This window comes from Gobio gobio (genome assembly GCF_949357685.1).
Source record: "Gobio gobio genome assembly, chromosome: 5".
Classification (NCBI taxonomy): domain Eukaryota; kingdom Metazoa; phylum Chordata; class Actinopteri; order Cypriniformes; family Gobionidae; genus Gobio; species Gobio gobio.
In genome coordinates this window covers 25,620,903-25,636,291 of record NC_137101.1, presented here as the reverse complement: position 1 = coordinate 25,636,291, position 15,389 = coordinate 25,620,903, and the positions used below count along the sequence as shown (strand labels likewise).

General features: G+C 35.9%; 2 protein-coding genes across 5 annotated transcripts in view; both read left to right on the top strand.

Annotated features, from left to right (window-relative positions):
• taf3 (TAF3 RNA polymerase II, TATA box binding protein (TBP)-associated facto) overlaps positions 1 to 15,389 on the top strand; it is a 996,662-nt gene that overhangs the window by 932,419 nt on the left and 48,854 nt on the right. The window contains exons 1-2 of one of the 3 annotated variants that reach the window (XM_079817182.1): positions 8,592 to 8,881; positions 10,673 to 10,933. The exons of 1 other annotated variant lie outside the window; for it this stretch is intronic. In XM_079817182.1, the coding sequence (XP_079673308.1) occupies positions 8,716 to 8,881; positions 10,673 to 10,933 (427 nt within the window). In that variant the 5' untranslated portion in view covers positions 8,592 to 8,715. Of the gene's footprint in view, positions 1 to 8,591; positions 8,882 to 10,672; positions 10,934 to 12,946; positions 13,065 to 15,389 lie in introns of those variants that run through there. One more of the 3 variants, XM_079817183.1, reaches the window with a different exon arrangement.
• On the top strand, positions 41 to 6,673 carry atp5f1c (ATP synthase F1 subunit gamma; the record flags this gene model as incomplete). 2 transcript variants are annotated; one of them, XM_079817242.1, is made up of 9 exons in its annotated part: positions 41 to 142; positions 592 to 626; positions 813 to 944; positions 1,039 to 1,243; positions 1,342 to 1,485; positions 1,573 to 1,637; positions 2,666 to 2,821; positions 2,983 to 3,079; positions 6,443 to 6,673. In XM_079817242.1, the coding sequence occupies exons 1-9, from the start codon at positions 102 to 104 to the stop codon at positions 6,444 to 6,446; spliced, it is 879 nt and encodes a 292-aa protein (XP_079673368.1). In that variant the 5' UTR covers positions 41 to 101. The 2 variants fall into 2 exon arrangements, with proteins under 2 accessions (XP_079673368.1, XP_079673369.1); XM_079817243.1 differs by lacking the exon at positions 6,443 to 6,673 and having other exon boundaries at positions 50 to 142; positions 2,983 to 3,083.

The following is a 15,389-nucleotide window of genomic DNA, read 5'->3' as shown; positions in this document are numbered from 1 at the left end:
ACTTGTAATATCGCGAGATTATAATGAGTACGCGTTCGTTCCTGCGCTTTATTTGCGCATGCGCAGACCGGTGGCTCTGACCGACCTTCAGTGAAGTGAACATGTTCGCCAGAACCAGCGCGGCGGTGTTCCTCCCACAATGGTGAGAATTTATTGATTTATACAATCTCTAATTTAGTACAAACAAGCATTTAATTAGCATTTTACTTAATGGAGCGAAATTGTGTGAGTTTGTCAATGAAATGCAGTTGAAATGGAGCAAGGACGTGCTGAACTTTAGGCCGCAGTGTGCTTAAGCCTATGACAGCGGCGCCCGACGTGACATTTCCATATTTATTATTACATTTAATAGTAATAATCTGAATAAACACGTGCCTATAGACCGATGAGTTGAATTATGAACTATTTGTATGTAAATCGTGTTAACTTGTCGTGCAAAGGCTTAATAGAAGGGTGTTGTTTTCCAGGGTTTGCACTACATTCAATGTAACTCAATTGCTGTCATATGTATTGTTTCATCATTGTTTAAAGAGTTATTGTATTGTTTTGTTTTTGTGGAAGAAATTAACCTTTGTGAAACGTCTCTTGCAGTGGGCAGGTCAGGAACATGGCAACCTTGAAGGACAGTAAGTAAATTTTCCTTTATAAAAGGACAACATTAATGTCTTTTATAAATGCTATTTCTTGCTATATTTAATCAGCTTGCCTTTATTTGTATTTTGATAATATTTATGTTGCAGTACTGTTATCATACATAATTGACAGATGTATGAAGTATGAAGTTTCTGACCAGTGTTTTATCCTGTTACCAGTCACCCTGCGGTTGAAGTCCATCAAGAACATCCAGAAGATCACCAAGTCCATGAAGATGGTGGCAGCTGCAAAGTATGCCAGAGCCGAGAGATCCCTCAGGCCTGCCCGAGTCTATGGCACTGGCTCTTTGGGTATGCAGTTTATTATCCACAAAAGTCAAGTTTATTATGCACAAATGTCTTGGGATACTTTGGGAATGTTATTTTTCATATTTTTGTTGTTTAGCACTCTATGAGAAGGCTGAGATCAAGGCTCCAGAAGACAAGAATAAGCACTTGATCATCGGTGTGTCATCTGACCGTGGTCTTTGTGGTGCCATTCACACCAGTGTGGCCAAAGCCATGAAAAGTGAGATCGCCAAGCTCACTGGTGCCGGCAAAGAGGTCATGGTTGTCAATGTGGGTGACAAACTTAGAGGTCTGCTCTACAGGTATCTCTCTTTGACATTTCTTAAGTTTGTATGCACATCATGCTGATTTCAAATATCATGTTCATTGCTTTAATCACTTGCTTTACCTAATCCATCAGGACCCATGGCAAACACATCCTGATCAACTGCAAGGAGGTGGGCCGCAGGCCTCCCACTTTTGTGGATGCTTCTATCATTGCCTCAGAGCTCCTGGACTCTGGCTATGAGTTTGACCAGGGAACCATTGTATTCAACAGATTCAGGTTTGTTACATAATGCACTAAAGATAAACCGAATGCAGTGCAAAAAGGTTTGTTCTTGGTTTTGATGCTGATTTGTGTCCTCTGCAGGTCTGTGATTTCATACAGGACAGATGAGAAACCTCTGTATTCCGTTGACACCGTTGCAGGCTCAGGTATTCTTTCACTGGCAGTATATATGTTTGGGCAGGATACGTATCATAGCACATACCATGTGCCATTGCTAATCGTTTTTTTTTTTTTTTTTTGTGCATCTTTATTTGCCATATTTTCTGTATTTATATCACCTTTGCCATTGTCTAATGCTCACTTAAAGTTAATCTTTAAAAATTAGGTAATCCTTTTATTAAATGTTGGCTTTAAAAAATCACAATAAATAAAAAACAATGCATGTTGTACATTATAAAATATTTAAAATGTACAAAGTTCAATTGTAGCATTTCAAATATTTTATTTATATAAATTTGTGTTCTTTTATTATTTGGCTTAAACATTCCAATGGGTCACACATGCATGCATGCATATAAAACAAATTATACACAGCTCTCCTCTCCTGATCCATAGCCATCTTGAGGCAACTTCTGCTGCCTCCGTGGCCGACTTAAGGCTTATTGCGCTTAAATGTCCAATACATACAAAATGATGTCGCATATTCAGATAATTTTGATTTTGGAACACAAATAATTGAAAAATAAATTGCATGTTGTGTAACAGTATATTGGATTTGTGCATAAGCTCTTAAAGTTACAGCAGCCTATTAAACCTGCAGCTGTCTCATCTTAATCAAAGAACAAAAGACAAAGAGAAAATCACTCACTTCTCTTGAATGATGTTAATTTGTATTTCGTTTTTACATTTAGTAATTCTTATACTATTTCTTAATTTTGTCTATTCTATTGTATTTGTGCTATCGTTTGGTCTTATTTTGCTATTGACTGTTTACTTGTCTTTTTTTTTGTAAATGTAGTTCAACGATTCAAAATAAAGTCCCGACGTGCTGTGTGCAAGCTATTACAACAGAATTACCTTAATTATCAAAAGATTATGAGATGACAAATTATCTGAATGGCAGCCTATATGGCTTTCCTTGACTTGAACCGTTCTGCTCTTACTAGCCATCATGACATGCTCTAAAATGACACTGAAACCGAATCAATCTGTTAATTTGTTGTGTGTTATTCAGAGAACATGGGTATCTATGATGACATTGATGCTGATGTGCTGAGGAACTATCAGGAGTTTTCTCTGGTCAACGTTATTTTCTACGGGATGAAGGAGTCCACCACCAGTGAACAGAGCGCCAGGATGACCGCTATGGACAACGCCAGCAAGAATGCTTGTGAGTTATCTTAAATTTGTCTTTTCAGTTTCAAAGGACCTATGGCCTATATTCCTTGCTAAGAATACATGATCACTGTTATTAACAGGATTTTTTTTTTGCTCTCTTGTACCTTTTTCTTTCTTATTTGTAATCTTTTATTTTTTTCCCCTGTCCATCAGCTGATATTATAGACAAGCTGACCCTGACCTTTAACCGAACCCGCCAGGCCGTCATCACCAAGGAGCTCATTGAGATCATTTCTGGAGCTGCTGCTCTGTAAGAATTTTTTTTTTTTCTTCTCTTTATCCCATTAATAACCCATGCATGCATCTCTCCTTTTTCATTTTATTGATAGAAACGAGGGCTGCACGATTTGGGGAAAATATCTAATTGCGATTATTCTGGTTAAAATTTCGATTTAAAATGCGATTATTATTATTTATTAATTTTTACAAATGAAAAGTGTGTGTGTATATAACAACATTGTGTTTATATATTAATGTGACTAATAATTATGATTATTGCTAAATAAAAATAAGAAATATTACTATTACAATAACATTCATTATTAAAAAAATAAAATGGAGCATTTAAGAATAAATGTAACGGTATAATAATAATAATATTTATATTTTACAGAAAACTAAAAATTATGGGTTACCTATTAGTATGCAGACAGCCTATGACTAAAAATCAGTAGAAAGGTCTAAGGATTTATGGTAAAACACAATTATTATACAAATCTGAGCTTTTTATCATGTGTCTTTAATATGAAATATGAGCCTCTTATGCATCCACTGTGGGGATTAAAACTCCTGTACATTGAAGAAAAACATATGGATTGTCATATAAATTTATTTAGAGAGAAGTTTTATTTTTCTTATTTTCTACCCAAAAGTTTCATTCATACTGGAAGCCAGAGGGCACCCTCGAGCAGAAACGACACATTTGCGCCAGAGAAGTAATCATTGGTTCTCAGGAAATCCCTATGGGAAATCTCTGTGATGCTCACACTGTATGTTGAATAAAACTAAGATAGAAACGCTTTGGCTGATTAAACATGAAGATAATACTTCTGCGGCAAGATATTGAGTTCTTCAAGCCTTCTCGGGTATTTTCATAATAAAGTATGCAGTGCTGATTGACATTCTGTGATAAGAAGCCCCATCAGCTCGACTGACGATATGAAGGGAGTTAAATCATGTTATTAAACGTTGTATTTGGTTGGACAACAGGTTTATGAACGCTTCGCATTACTAGTTTGTGAAGATGTTTGACACATGTTGCTCAAACTCACAGTGCTTTCAGACTGAGCAGCGTTTACTCCTGATCACAGAGTCGCTCTTCACTGACAAGCTGAGCATTTATTTATTTAATTAAAATCGCAGCCTTTGTGCTTTCATAACCGCACATAAGCCAAATCGCGATTGCGGTTCGATTTCGATTAATCGTGCAGCCCTAATAGAAACATCCAATGGGAAACCATTTCCGATGTTCAGACTTCTGTGTCATTTTATTTTTACACCTTTTAAGTTTTTACTAACCCATATTAATTACATTTCCATCTTTCCCTCACTAACTTTCCATAAATTGCATGCATTCATCATTCACAGAGACTGAGGCATGACTGAGGTAACATCCTGTAGGATATAGTGCGTGCTTGTAGAGAAATAGCATAGGTTTGGTTTCCTGTATATGTTTTTTTTGTTGTTGTTCCATGCAGTAGGTTCTTTTAGGGGGTTTTGGTGTTTTTAAATTTTATTTTTTATTTTTAGATTGATTGTAATTAATAAAAGCTCCATTAATTGAGTAAAATAGCTGTACTTTTTGTTAGACAGTGACAAATTGACTTTTAGTCTTATTGATTAGGCCTGAAACGCATTAGAAGCAAGTATTTGACTTCAAATGATTTTACCTAAACTAGATTTTTATGTGCTGCTGTTCTGAAATGTTTACACATCTATTTACTTTCATATAGAATATGTTTTTGGCCTTGTTCGTGACTGATTTAAGGCCTGTTCACACCCATACGAATGTTCATCATGAAAAATTGTGGTTTGAGTTTTCTCTTTAGACCAATGCGGGGGAAAAAGTATGGCCGAAGGGCTGGATGAAAATGCAAAGTCACACCAGTGGGTGGAGCTTTTGTAACCGCATAAATACAGCAATAAACAAATTAAATCTGAAATCGTATATTTGCATTGTATATAGTAGGTAAAAAAACAGTATGTGACTAAGGAAATGTGTCCGAATTCACTGTACCCGGATTAACAACTACTTTCGACGAGATTCCGAGTGTGCATATGATGGACACTTAACTATCCCATGAGGCCACGGGAGAGGATTGTTCGACTTGATGTGGTGCCCACTATGGAGACCGATCGGTGTATGACATCCAAAGTAAACAGTGCAATTCTAAAGCACATGGAGCTGTCTGCTCTAATCGTTCTTGCGGTACTCCGATTTCATACACCGATCGGTCTGTGCAGCGCCACTTCAAGTTGAACATACCTAATGGCAGTGAGGCGATGCAACTGACACTGGTAGGTCATATGACAAAAACAAAGAACATACTCATTGAAAATAAGCACCTACTCGAAACTACAATTTCAAATGCATTTTGGAGCATGTGTGCGAATAAAAAAAAAAAATTCCCTACAGATCAGTTTTCTTAAATGTAAGATCAGAAAAAAATCTTCAATGCCTTAAATGGTATAAGCGTCTTAATGATCATTTTAAGCCATCTTATATTTTGGGATGGAAAAAACGAATTGCGATACTGCCTTATTTATGGGATTTATTCAACTAAACAAAAGGCTAGGATTTCATTAAATAACTGAGCGCTTAACATTTCAAAGCCTGAATGTGGTTATTATTTGGTTACACAAACTGTATGTAATTTTAACTTAATTTCCAATTCATTTAAAGTTTCCCCGTCACAGGAAGGAAAGACTAAGTACATTATTTGACACATTATTAAATGTATAGATTGTACTAGTATCAGTGTTATAGTTAACAAACTAAAACCATAAAAAACTGATAAATAAAATATTTTAAAAAAACTTAAACGTTTCTTATTTTCATTTAGTTAATTAACCTGTTATTTAGTTTCATTAACCTGATAAACCAAACTGAAATAAAAATGTATAAAAAAAGACATTTTTTTCAAATGACAAAACTAAAACAGACAACCACAATTACTAAATGTACTAAAACTTAGCAGAATTAAAGTATCTCAGTGATGCTAAAATAACACTCCTGGACTGCTGTGTGCAAGTTTGTGAGCACCACCATGTTGCAGACAACTAGCGCAAATCTTTTTGGTTGGCAGGGTTTTTTGCGATTTGAAGGAAACTAGAACTCTTCTCCATAAAGTTGTCACATTGATGGTATGCAGATGTTCATAGCAGTCTTATAAGATCCATTAACAGCTGTTCATTCAATTTAAAAATGTTTATCACAACAGTTTTTCGCACTCAACATTTGTCTTGGTGTGAACAGGCCTTCAGAACAGTGTTTTTATTACCTCTAAGATGGTTTGGTTTTATTCTTTACACTTATCTTCTACTTTCCTTGTTTCATAAGTCCACAATTGATGTTTTTAAAATGTACTAAATATATTTATTTTTCTCGTTGCAGATAAAATGGAGCCCTGTAAACTTCTGGTGTGGTTCTGGCGCTCATACCCTCCAGTTCAGTCACCTGGTGTAGAATTGAGTAATACGTATATATGTGCTTCTGTTTGTACACTATCAGAGAAAATAAACTTCTTACAGAGAAACGCCATCCATTTGATTTCTCCAATCTATTTCAAGTGTATGTACTGATCAGCTTTGATGTCCTCTTAAGAAAATAAATACGTTTCCTGACTCATGCTTGTTTTCCATTGGAATTAAAGCTTGTGAACTCTTCTTTGAAGCCAAAGGCTTGGCTACGCTCCGAGGTTATCAATACACAGAGCATTTGAAGTGAAGACGTCTGCCAAAACAGAACACTAGGTCAATCCTTCCCATAAACCCTCTCTCTGGCGTTTACGTACTTTGTTTAAAACCGTATTAAGTTACTCTGAACTGATTACTGATAAACCCAATTGACTTAACGGCATCCTTATTGTTCTCTCTTATAATTGCCAATCAAAACAAGTTTAGCCTCCTTGTTATCCATTTGAAACCCAAGCCCCTGCCAGCCACCACAGTATCAGATTAAATGATCGAGCTCTGGTGTTGGGTGTCTGGATCCATGAAAGGGTGAATTTGGGGGTCACTGATTGTAGAAGAGGGTCTGATCTATTAAAGTAATGGACAAGGAGAAAGTTTGACCATATGGGTCACTCATGTATTATTTAATCAGCTGCCACGGGAGCTCAGATTCTGATGGTTATCATTTGAGATCTGATGCGCATCACCATGCACCATTCTGATGACATTTTTGAGTCATCTGAGTTCACTACTGATTGTTTAAAAAAGTAGTTCAATATAAGTAGATGTTTCAGTGCACAATCAGCTTTATGATTCTGTAGACATTTTTATGTTGGAAAATTAAAGTTATATTATATTCATGGTATTCCATCTATACTTCATTAGTAATTCAATTATTTTTTAGCATGGGTATTTTGCTTGAAATTTATGAATTTATCACAATAATTCCACATTGGTGACATGGATATATTTCTGTTTTAAAATATTAAATCCTTCTCATACAGTGTTTTCTGAGTGAGTCATATAAATTAATATGAACTTTTACACAACTAATAAAATAACTGGCAACCATTATTCTTCTGTAAACTACCACGGCAGTGTTAGTACTATAGTAGTAGAAAAAATAATACATTAAAATGAGTACCATAGAGTAAAATATATTGATGATATATACACAACCCACAATATTCCAAAAATTGTTTAAATACCAATAAATTATTTTTGGGGTAAATCATGCTATAAACATTAAGTAGCAACACACAAAATTTGATTCAATAAATAGATAATAGCAATGCAATCCTACAAATAGTTGTATTTGTATATGCCACTTTGTATTATTATTTGTATTGTATAGAATAATAGAAATACACTAAGATACAATAATAAATATGCATGCAAAGGTAAGAAAAACAAAACAAAGAAATAAAAAACCAGTGCCAGAGTACAATACAATAATAATAGAAATGTAATATAGATTACAAAAGAAATTTAAAAATGTGCACTTTATTTTAAAATGTCCTTGTTACAGTTTAATTATTTAAGTACTGAGTAATAATACTTAACTATATGTACGTACTACTTACCATGGTGTTAGGGTTAGGAATATGGGTTGGTGTATGGTTAGTTGCATTTAATTATTCATAATTTATAGTTATTACTACCGTAAGTACATACAACATGTGTAACAAGGACACTGTAAAAATAAAGTGTTACCAAAAAAATCACTTTATCCAACTACTTACTCATAATGTATTTATGGGGGTGTCAGTGATCACGTGATGACGTAAAAGAACCGTTTGTTGAACCGGTTCATATAAATGAAAGATTCGAAAAAGATATTCGGTAAAACGATGTATTATTAAATTACATGACAAAGTCTAGTCGAGAACACGGAAGAAAAACAATACTTTCAATTATACAAAACATACACAGTAGATAAGAAGAATATTTTCCAAAACGAAAGATTCAAGGCTTTACAAACCATCTGCTTTTCCTCACTGCACTAGCCTGTGTAAGTTAGGTGGTCTAATCGAGCAAGCTACAATCGATCAGACTCTCGGCTCTTCTGCGCATGCGTGATCGATTGCTCCACAATGTTTCGCTCGGGAAGTAAAGATGGCGGCTCCTATGGAAGCGCCAATGTCCCTATTCATGTGAATGATCAAAACAAACCCTTTACGGGCGCCTTGAGAGCGGGCTTTCGGGAGCGGAGAGATGTGTGAGAGTTACGCGCGCTCGCTGCTGCGGGTGTCCGTGGCGCAGATGTGTCAGGCGGTGGGCTGGGATGCGGTGCAGCTGAGCGCCTGTGATCTGCTGTCCGATGTGCTGGAGAGATACGTGCAGCAGCTGGCCCGGAGCTGCCACCGATACTCCGAGCTCTGTGAGTCATTTAACACTCCTTTCTGACCCTTACAACTGTCTGTGTTTATAACAGCCTGTGCTGGAGTACTGTGCACTACATAGTGGGTTTGTTGTTAAGCCCCGCCCACTACAAATGTTGTTAGCTTGCTAAGCTAACTAGCCCCTCAAATGGGGTTTTTGCTGTTGTGGCGATAAAACTTTCTTAACTAACTGAAAACGAAACTGCCGTTTCTATGGATTCTTAACGTATATATTTTTTTATCGCAAGGCGTTTGTTCTGAAGCTAGGTATCAAACATCTTAGTCTGTATGTTTTGACAGCTGACCAGAGGCTAGTTAGCTGTTTATTTAGGCTGACATATATCAGCCGTTGCTTAAAAGGCTATATATGCTGTCAAAATAAAGTGAAATGTGGGATAGTATCCCTCTTGGAGTCTGAAATGTGTAAACCAGATCATGTGGAATAGTTTGCAGACGCTGAGTATGGATTCCCACTTGTTGCCATAGTGATGATGTAAGCTGCAGCATCATCTGTGCGTATGTGTAGATCATGTGTCCAAAACAGTGTCGCTTTAGTATCATTGAGATACTCTTATAACCATATTTTGATTTAGTTGTTATATTTTCCGGTTTCATTATGATTTTAAAGTTTTAGAAATTTTGTTGTGTTTTTAATGACTTCATCTGAACCTGTTATAGTTGTCAAAGTCTGCAAAACATTGCTCATTGGGGTCCATGTGGTGTTGTTTTTGTGTTTAAATGGAACATTTTTGTAAATAGTTGTGTTGAAAAGTTGGCTTGTTTACATGCAATTGTAGTAATGTTTTGAAAACTTGGTTGACACATTAATGCATTTGATTTTGAGATGTAATAGTGAAACGGTCGGTTCAGGAAGTAAAAACGCCATTCATTTTTTTTTTCATAGAGAAACTGATTTTTAACAATAACTTATAAACCTTTTAAGACAGCCCTACTGTGAGCTACGAGGTTGTTAATTGATGGTATTTGCTTGTGTTGAAGTCGTTACCCTGCATTATTTTAACTTGGTTTTAAAAAGTCGTGTTTAACAGCAGAATTGATGATGCTGTCAAGAAAATTCCACCAATCAACATGGCAAAATATCTCTTTAGCTCCGCCCACTCCCATCAAGCTGCCAATGACGTAATCAAGTCAGTCTCTCAAACTACTGAAATGTTTGAATATATATGTATATTTTGCAATAAACTTAAAATATATAGTTTTTGTATATATAATCAACATTTGTAACTTATATTTCTCCATCGTTTTTAATTCAATTATGCTGTTTGCAATACTTTATGGGATTGTTGTTCTTTCCTTCACTAAATCTGTTAAGCACACACTCTTATTCCTTTTTTGTCCGGTTTTCAAATACATTTTTGTTTCAAATCAAAGATTGTAATTATAACAATTAAACACATTTTTTTTAGTTTAGGCTCACATGATTATTTTCAAAATAAGCTGAAATAATGTGGGCTGACGCTTCAGCAGAAGCAAATACCTTGGATTAATAACATCGTAGCACACAGTAGGTTTAAAATGTATGGTTCAAAATCAATTTCCCTATGGATAAAACGAATAGAGTTTTTACTTCCGGAACCAGACTGTTGCACTCTATAACTTGATGTGGCTTTCATGAATACTTGATTCTGATTGGTTAATCAATGCATTCAGCAAACTATTTCTTAATGTGCCAATGCTTTTTCTTTCTCTCTTGTATGAGTCTCTACGCCTCTTGAATAAACATTAATTCCATATATCGCATAGCATAATCTCTCTTTTTTTTCTTTCAGATGGACGTACAGACCCTGGACTGAGCGATGTGGACCAGGCTTTTGGACTTTTGGGAGTCAGTATAGCTGAACTTGAGGACTATGTAAATAACTTGGAGCCAGTTGGCTACCCACAAACTATCCCTCAGTTTCCCATCAGCAAGAGCAGCGTTCTGCAGTTTCCTGCTGCTGGCTTTGAAACGGACGCCCGTGAAGCCCTGAGGGGAGAAAGGAGAGACTATATCCCAGAGTACTTCCCACCGCTCGTCTCACTGCAGGAAGGTACGTACCTGGGAAGGTTTATAGATGCGAAACTGAATATATTCATGCAGCAAGTTATCATAAGATAATTCAACAGCGTTGAGTTGTAACTAGAGCCGGGCGAACACTGTGCGAGTTTAGACACTCGGTAGCTTTTGAGCCCTTGCATACGAGCCAGTTAACCTGATAATTGTTGTAAATGTTGTAAATAAAAAAAAAAAATTGTAAATAAAAAAAAAAGTTACATAATGTACCTTTAATTGGCAACTATATTTGATTGGCTGAACAAAAGTAGTATTCCGTTTGCATTTTAACTTCTTAGTATTTAAAAAAATAATGCAATTTAATGACAACACAAAATAAATACATGTGCAACAATGCTGAAATGAAGTGAACAGTCACTTAATAATGATTAATTGCAATTGTTTTGAAGGTATTTTATGTTAATTAGTAGCTTCATTTACACAGCCTGTGGTGTGTTTGTGTAACACTGAAAGAAAAGAATCTTTAAAAAGATGCATCATATTTTCACGTGATCATTGAAATGTTCCAGTAGAGAAATGGTAAAAAATTATGAATTATTTGACATTAGTTCCAAATGTTTTCCCTTGGTCACACTCACAGCACACACTTAAAATCTGTAAATCAACAGTGTTATTTTTTTTAATGTTATATTCGATTTAGTTGTGTTGCTGCCCAACTGAAAGTCACCTAGAAGACCTCAAGGGTCATTTGAGCACATCAAGATGTTACTAGACTTTGACTGATTTTTTTTTTTTTAATGTTATGTATTCATTTATTTTATTGTGGACATTCAAGCCACACATTGACATAACGCAAAGGTATATAAAAATATATGTAGTTATTTTTTGCTCAAAATCCAATGGAAGTGGATTTTGCGCTGAATTATCGATCAAATGTGTGTTTTTTTTTTTTTTTTTTGCAAGGATGCATAAAATTGATCAAAAGTGACATTAAAGCCATTTATAATGTTACAAAAGATTTCTATTTCAAATAAATATTGTTCTTCTGAACTTTCTATTCGTCATAGATTCCTGAAAAATCATATCACAGTTTCCACAAAAAATAACAACAACAAAACAAAACAAAACCAGCACAACGGTTTTTCAATATTAATAATGATAGGAAATGTTTCAAATCAGCATATCAGAATGATTTCTGAAGGATCAATGTGTATATATGTATGTGTATATACATATATACATACATACATATATATAATATCTTTAGTCTTAAAACAGTTATTTTAAATTGTAATAATATTTCACAATATGACTGTTTTTATTGTATTTTTGATCAAATAAATGCAGCCTTGAGGAGCATAAGAGACTTTCATAAACATATACAAATCTAACTGAGAGGCAATGTATATTAGTCATGTGGTAATGGTTATTTTTGACTCTTTATTTGTTAAATTTTTTTATTTAATTTGGAACTTAATGGATTAGTCATCTGGCATAATGCAAATTTGTTACATTGTTACGTAGGTATTTAACAGGAAGCGATACTGGAATTGCTGATGGCTCGTATCGGCAGTTCAGAATCAATTCTTTAAAACTTTGCAGACCTTTTACCTTCACAAATAGCCTAATTACACACTGCATGAAAGGGAATATCAAAAAAGCATAATGGGACGCTTTAACATAACTTGTTGTGAGGATGACTAACATAACATTCACTCGAATATATCTATATATGACAAACTCAATAACAAAAGCTGTACCAGTTGACGCGTTTCTACTGTCACACAATATATGCCATCATGCCTTACTCATGCCCATCTTTCCAAAATGCATTGTTTGTGCACATATTGGCTGAGTTGCGTCCTATAGTCACACACCCAGGGACCTACGTATCCCCTGATCCCCCTGTGAGGCAGTCCTTCACTCTCACTCCATCCGGCACACACACACTCGCCTTCTCATCACACACAGCGGAGGCAGTGCCAGTGGGTGGTGGAGGGGCGGACATGATCAGGGTTGTTTCGGGTCGGACAGGAAGCTCTCTGGCTGTGAGGTGTGTTTGCGTGTGTCAGTGTGTGTGTGAAACAGGAAGTCGGCGGGCTGTAGGCTTTCAGCCAAGTGTGTGTGAGAAGCTGGCGGAGGTCCGGCCCGGATGGCAAACATCCCAGGTGAGTGTGTGTGTGTGTGTGTGTGAGAGAGTCCAGCCAGGGCAGGGGGTCTAACTGGGCTTGGAGCCAGCGCTCAGCTGGATGCCCCTCTGCCAGAAGAAAGACTCTGGGTCTCTTTTTCTCCCTCTCCTCCATTTCCAGTTGTTTCTTTTTTTCTCTGTCTCCCGTTTCTTCCTCATAGATCAGTCGGAGGGCGTATTACACCCCAACACACTTCCACACACTCATGCCACAAATCTACATGAGCATGTATAGGCAAAACAGACAAAAGTTTAAACATACAGTGCATTCTTCTGTAATATTGAATATATGCTATATGTATATCTCTCCAAACCACAAAGGTTATGGAGCCCTACTGTGTTTTTGAGTGTTACGAACACCAATGGACTTTTGTGTGGTTTGTATTTTTAGTGCTACTTGCTTAAGCAAACTTCTCTTTTACTACTCAGTGATTTAAACAAAGGATTAAAACGGCCCAAAGCAATAAAAATCCTATAGATTGACATTGAAGAAGTGACCTGAGGCATATCTAGGGACCATCATTTTAGGGTTATTTTGATTTGTGGCAAACCCATAGCAACCAGTGTTATTTAAGTATTATATACTGTGTATATATAGCGAGAGAGAGAGAATTAGTGTATTTTTATATTTTTCAGTTTTTATTTGAAAGTTTAGTCATTTTATGTGCTTCTGCCATGCATTTTTAATATATTTATATTCTATTTAACATATTTTTTTCCATTTTAGTCATTTATTTGAGTCAGTTGCTATTGCAACATTTCTCATTTTCATTTACGTTTAATCTAATATTTATATTTTATTTGAGCTTTTTTTCCATTGAAGGAAACCCATTTTTAATAATAACAACAATCACCCTAGCAACCTCATTGTAAAAATGTTTTATGTAATATTCTCCCCTGCAGTAGCATATTTAGCCACAGGTTGGCGCTATCTGACCACATTTGTGCTCTTAACTTCATCTGAACGTCTATTTTTGATCTTCTTCATTTCTCTTATAGTGTGTGATACTCTGTGAATAAAGATTTTAATTTGATATAGGCCTAAAGTTAAAAAAAAATATTATTGTTGTCCCCAGATGACTTGGGTCAGGATTTGTGTGTGTGTGTTTTATCATCCACCAAAAGAAATATGTTAGAAAATATAATAGCACACCTCTCCTTATCAAGCCCCAAAATCTAAGGTACCATTTATGACTGTAGTACAAACAATTAAACACTGGTAGACCCTGAAATCAAACTGGTTCACACAGCACAATGAAAATGTGTTTTCCAGTTTTAGATTACTGATTTTGTTGCAATAATATTTCGATCTCAGTTTCTTTACGTTAACAGATTCTCCAGAGTCGTCGTCGTCGTCGTTGGTTCAGTGGTGGGTTTTCTCCCAGTTAACAGGCTCTTGTTTGTCTATTGTGTGGGAGCGTATTGTTGTTCAGTCCTGAGGGAAGAAGGTAATGGGAGGTAGAGAGAGAGCGATTGCATCTGTACACTGAAATTACCAGTGATCACACAGGCTGATAAAGTCTATCCGTCTATGCAGAGAGAGAACAAGATTAAGATGACTGCTCTGGAAATTTACAGCTGCAAAATGAACGTATTTCAGTTTTGAACCGCTCGTCGTTGATCTCAATGTGCGTGCGCAAGTACACGGTTCTGTTTGTCTTTATGCTGAGTTAAGGAGGATCTAACATGGTATCCTTACCAGGCACAACTTGACAGTTTTCCTGCATTAAGTAATATGTGACCCTGGACCACAAAACCAGTCATAAACCTGTGCGGTATATTTATGGCAATAGCCAACAATACATTGTATGGGTCAAAATTATCGATTTTCCTTTTTTTGCCAAAAATCATTAGGATATTAAGTAAAGATCATGTTCCTATTTTGTAAATTTCATACTGTAAATATATCAAAAATGTATTATTATTAGTATTATGCATTGCTAAGGACTTAATTTGGACAACTTTAAAGGCGATTTTCTCAATATTTAGATTTTTTTGCACCCTCCCTCAGATTCCAGATTTTCAAAGTTGTCCTAACAAACCATACAACAATCGGAAGCAATTTTTTCAGCTATCAGATGATGTATAAATCTCAATTTAAAAAAATGTGACCCTTATGACTGGTTTTGTGGTTCAGGGTCACATGCATGTCCCACCATTCTGAAAGAGCACATGCTGTGCAGTGCGACACAATCACGGTCTGACTTTTTAGAAAGCTTTGTGGAATGGGAATTTGGACCAATGAGATTTGGATGGGTGGGCCTACCCAGCATAACCCCGCAAAATGGGGAACCAAGCAACAGGA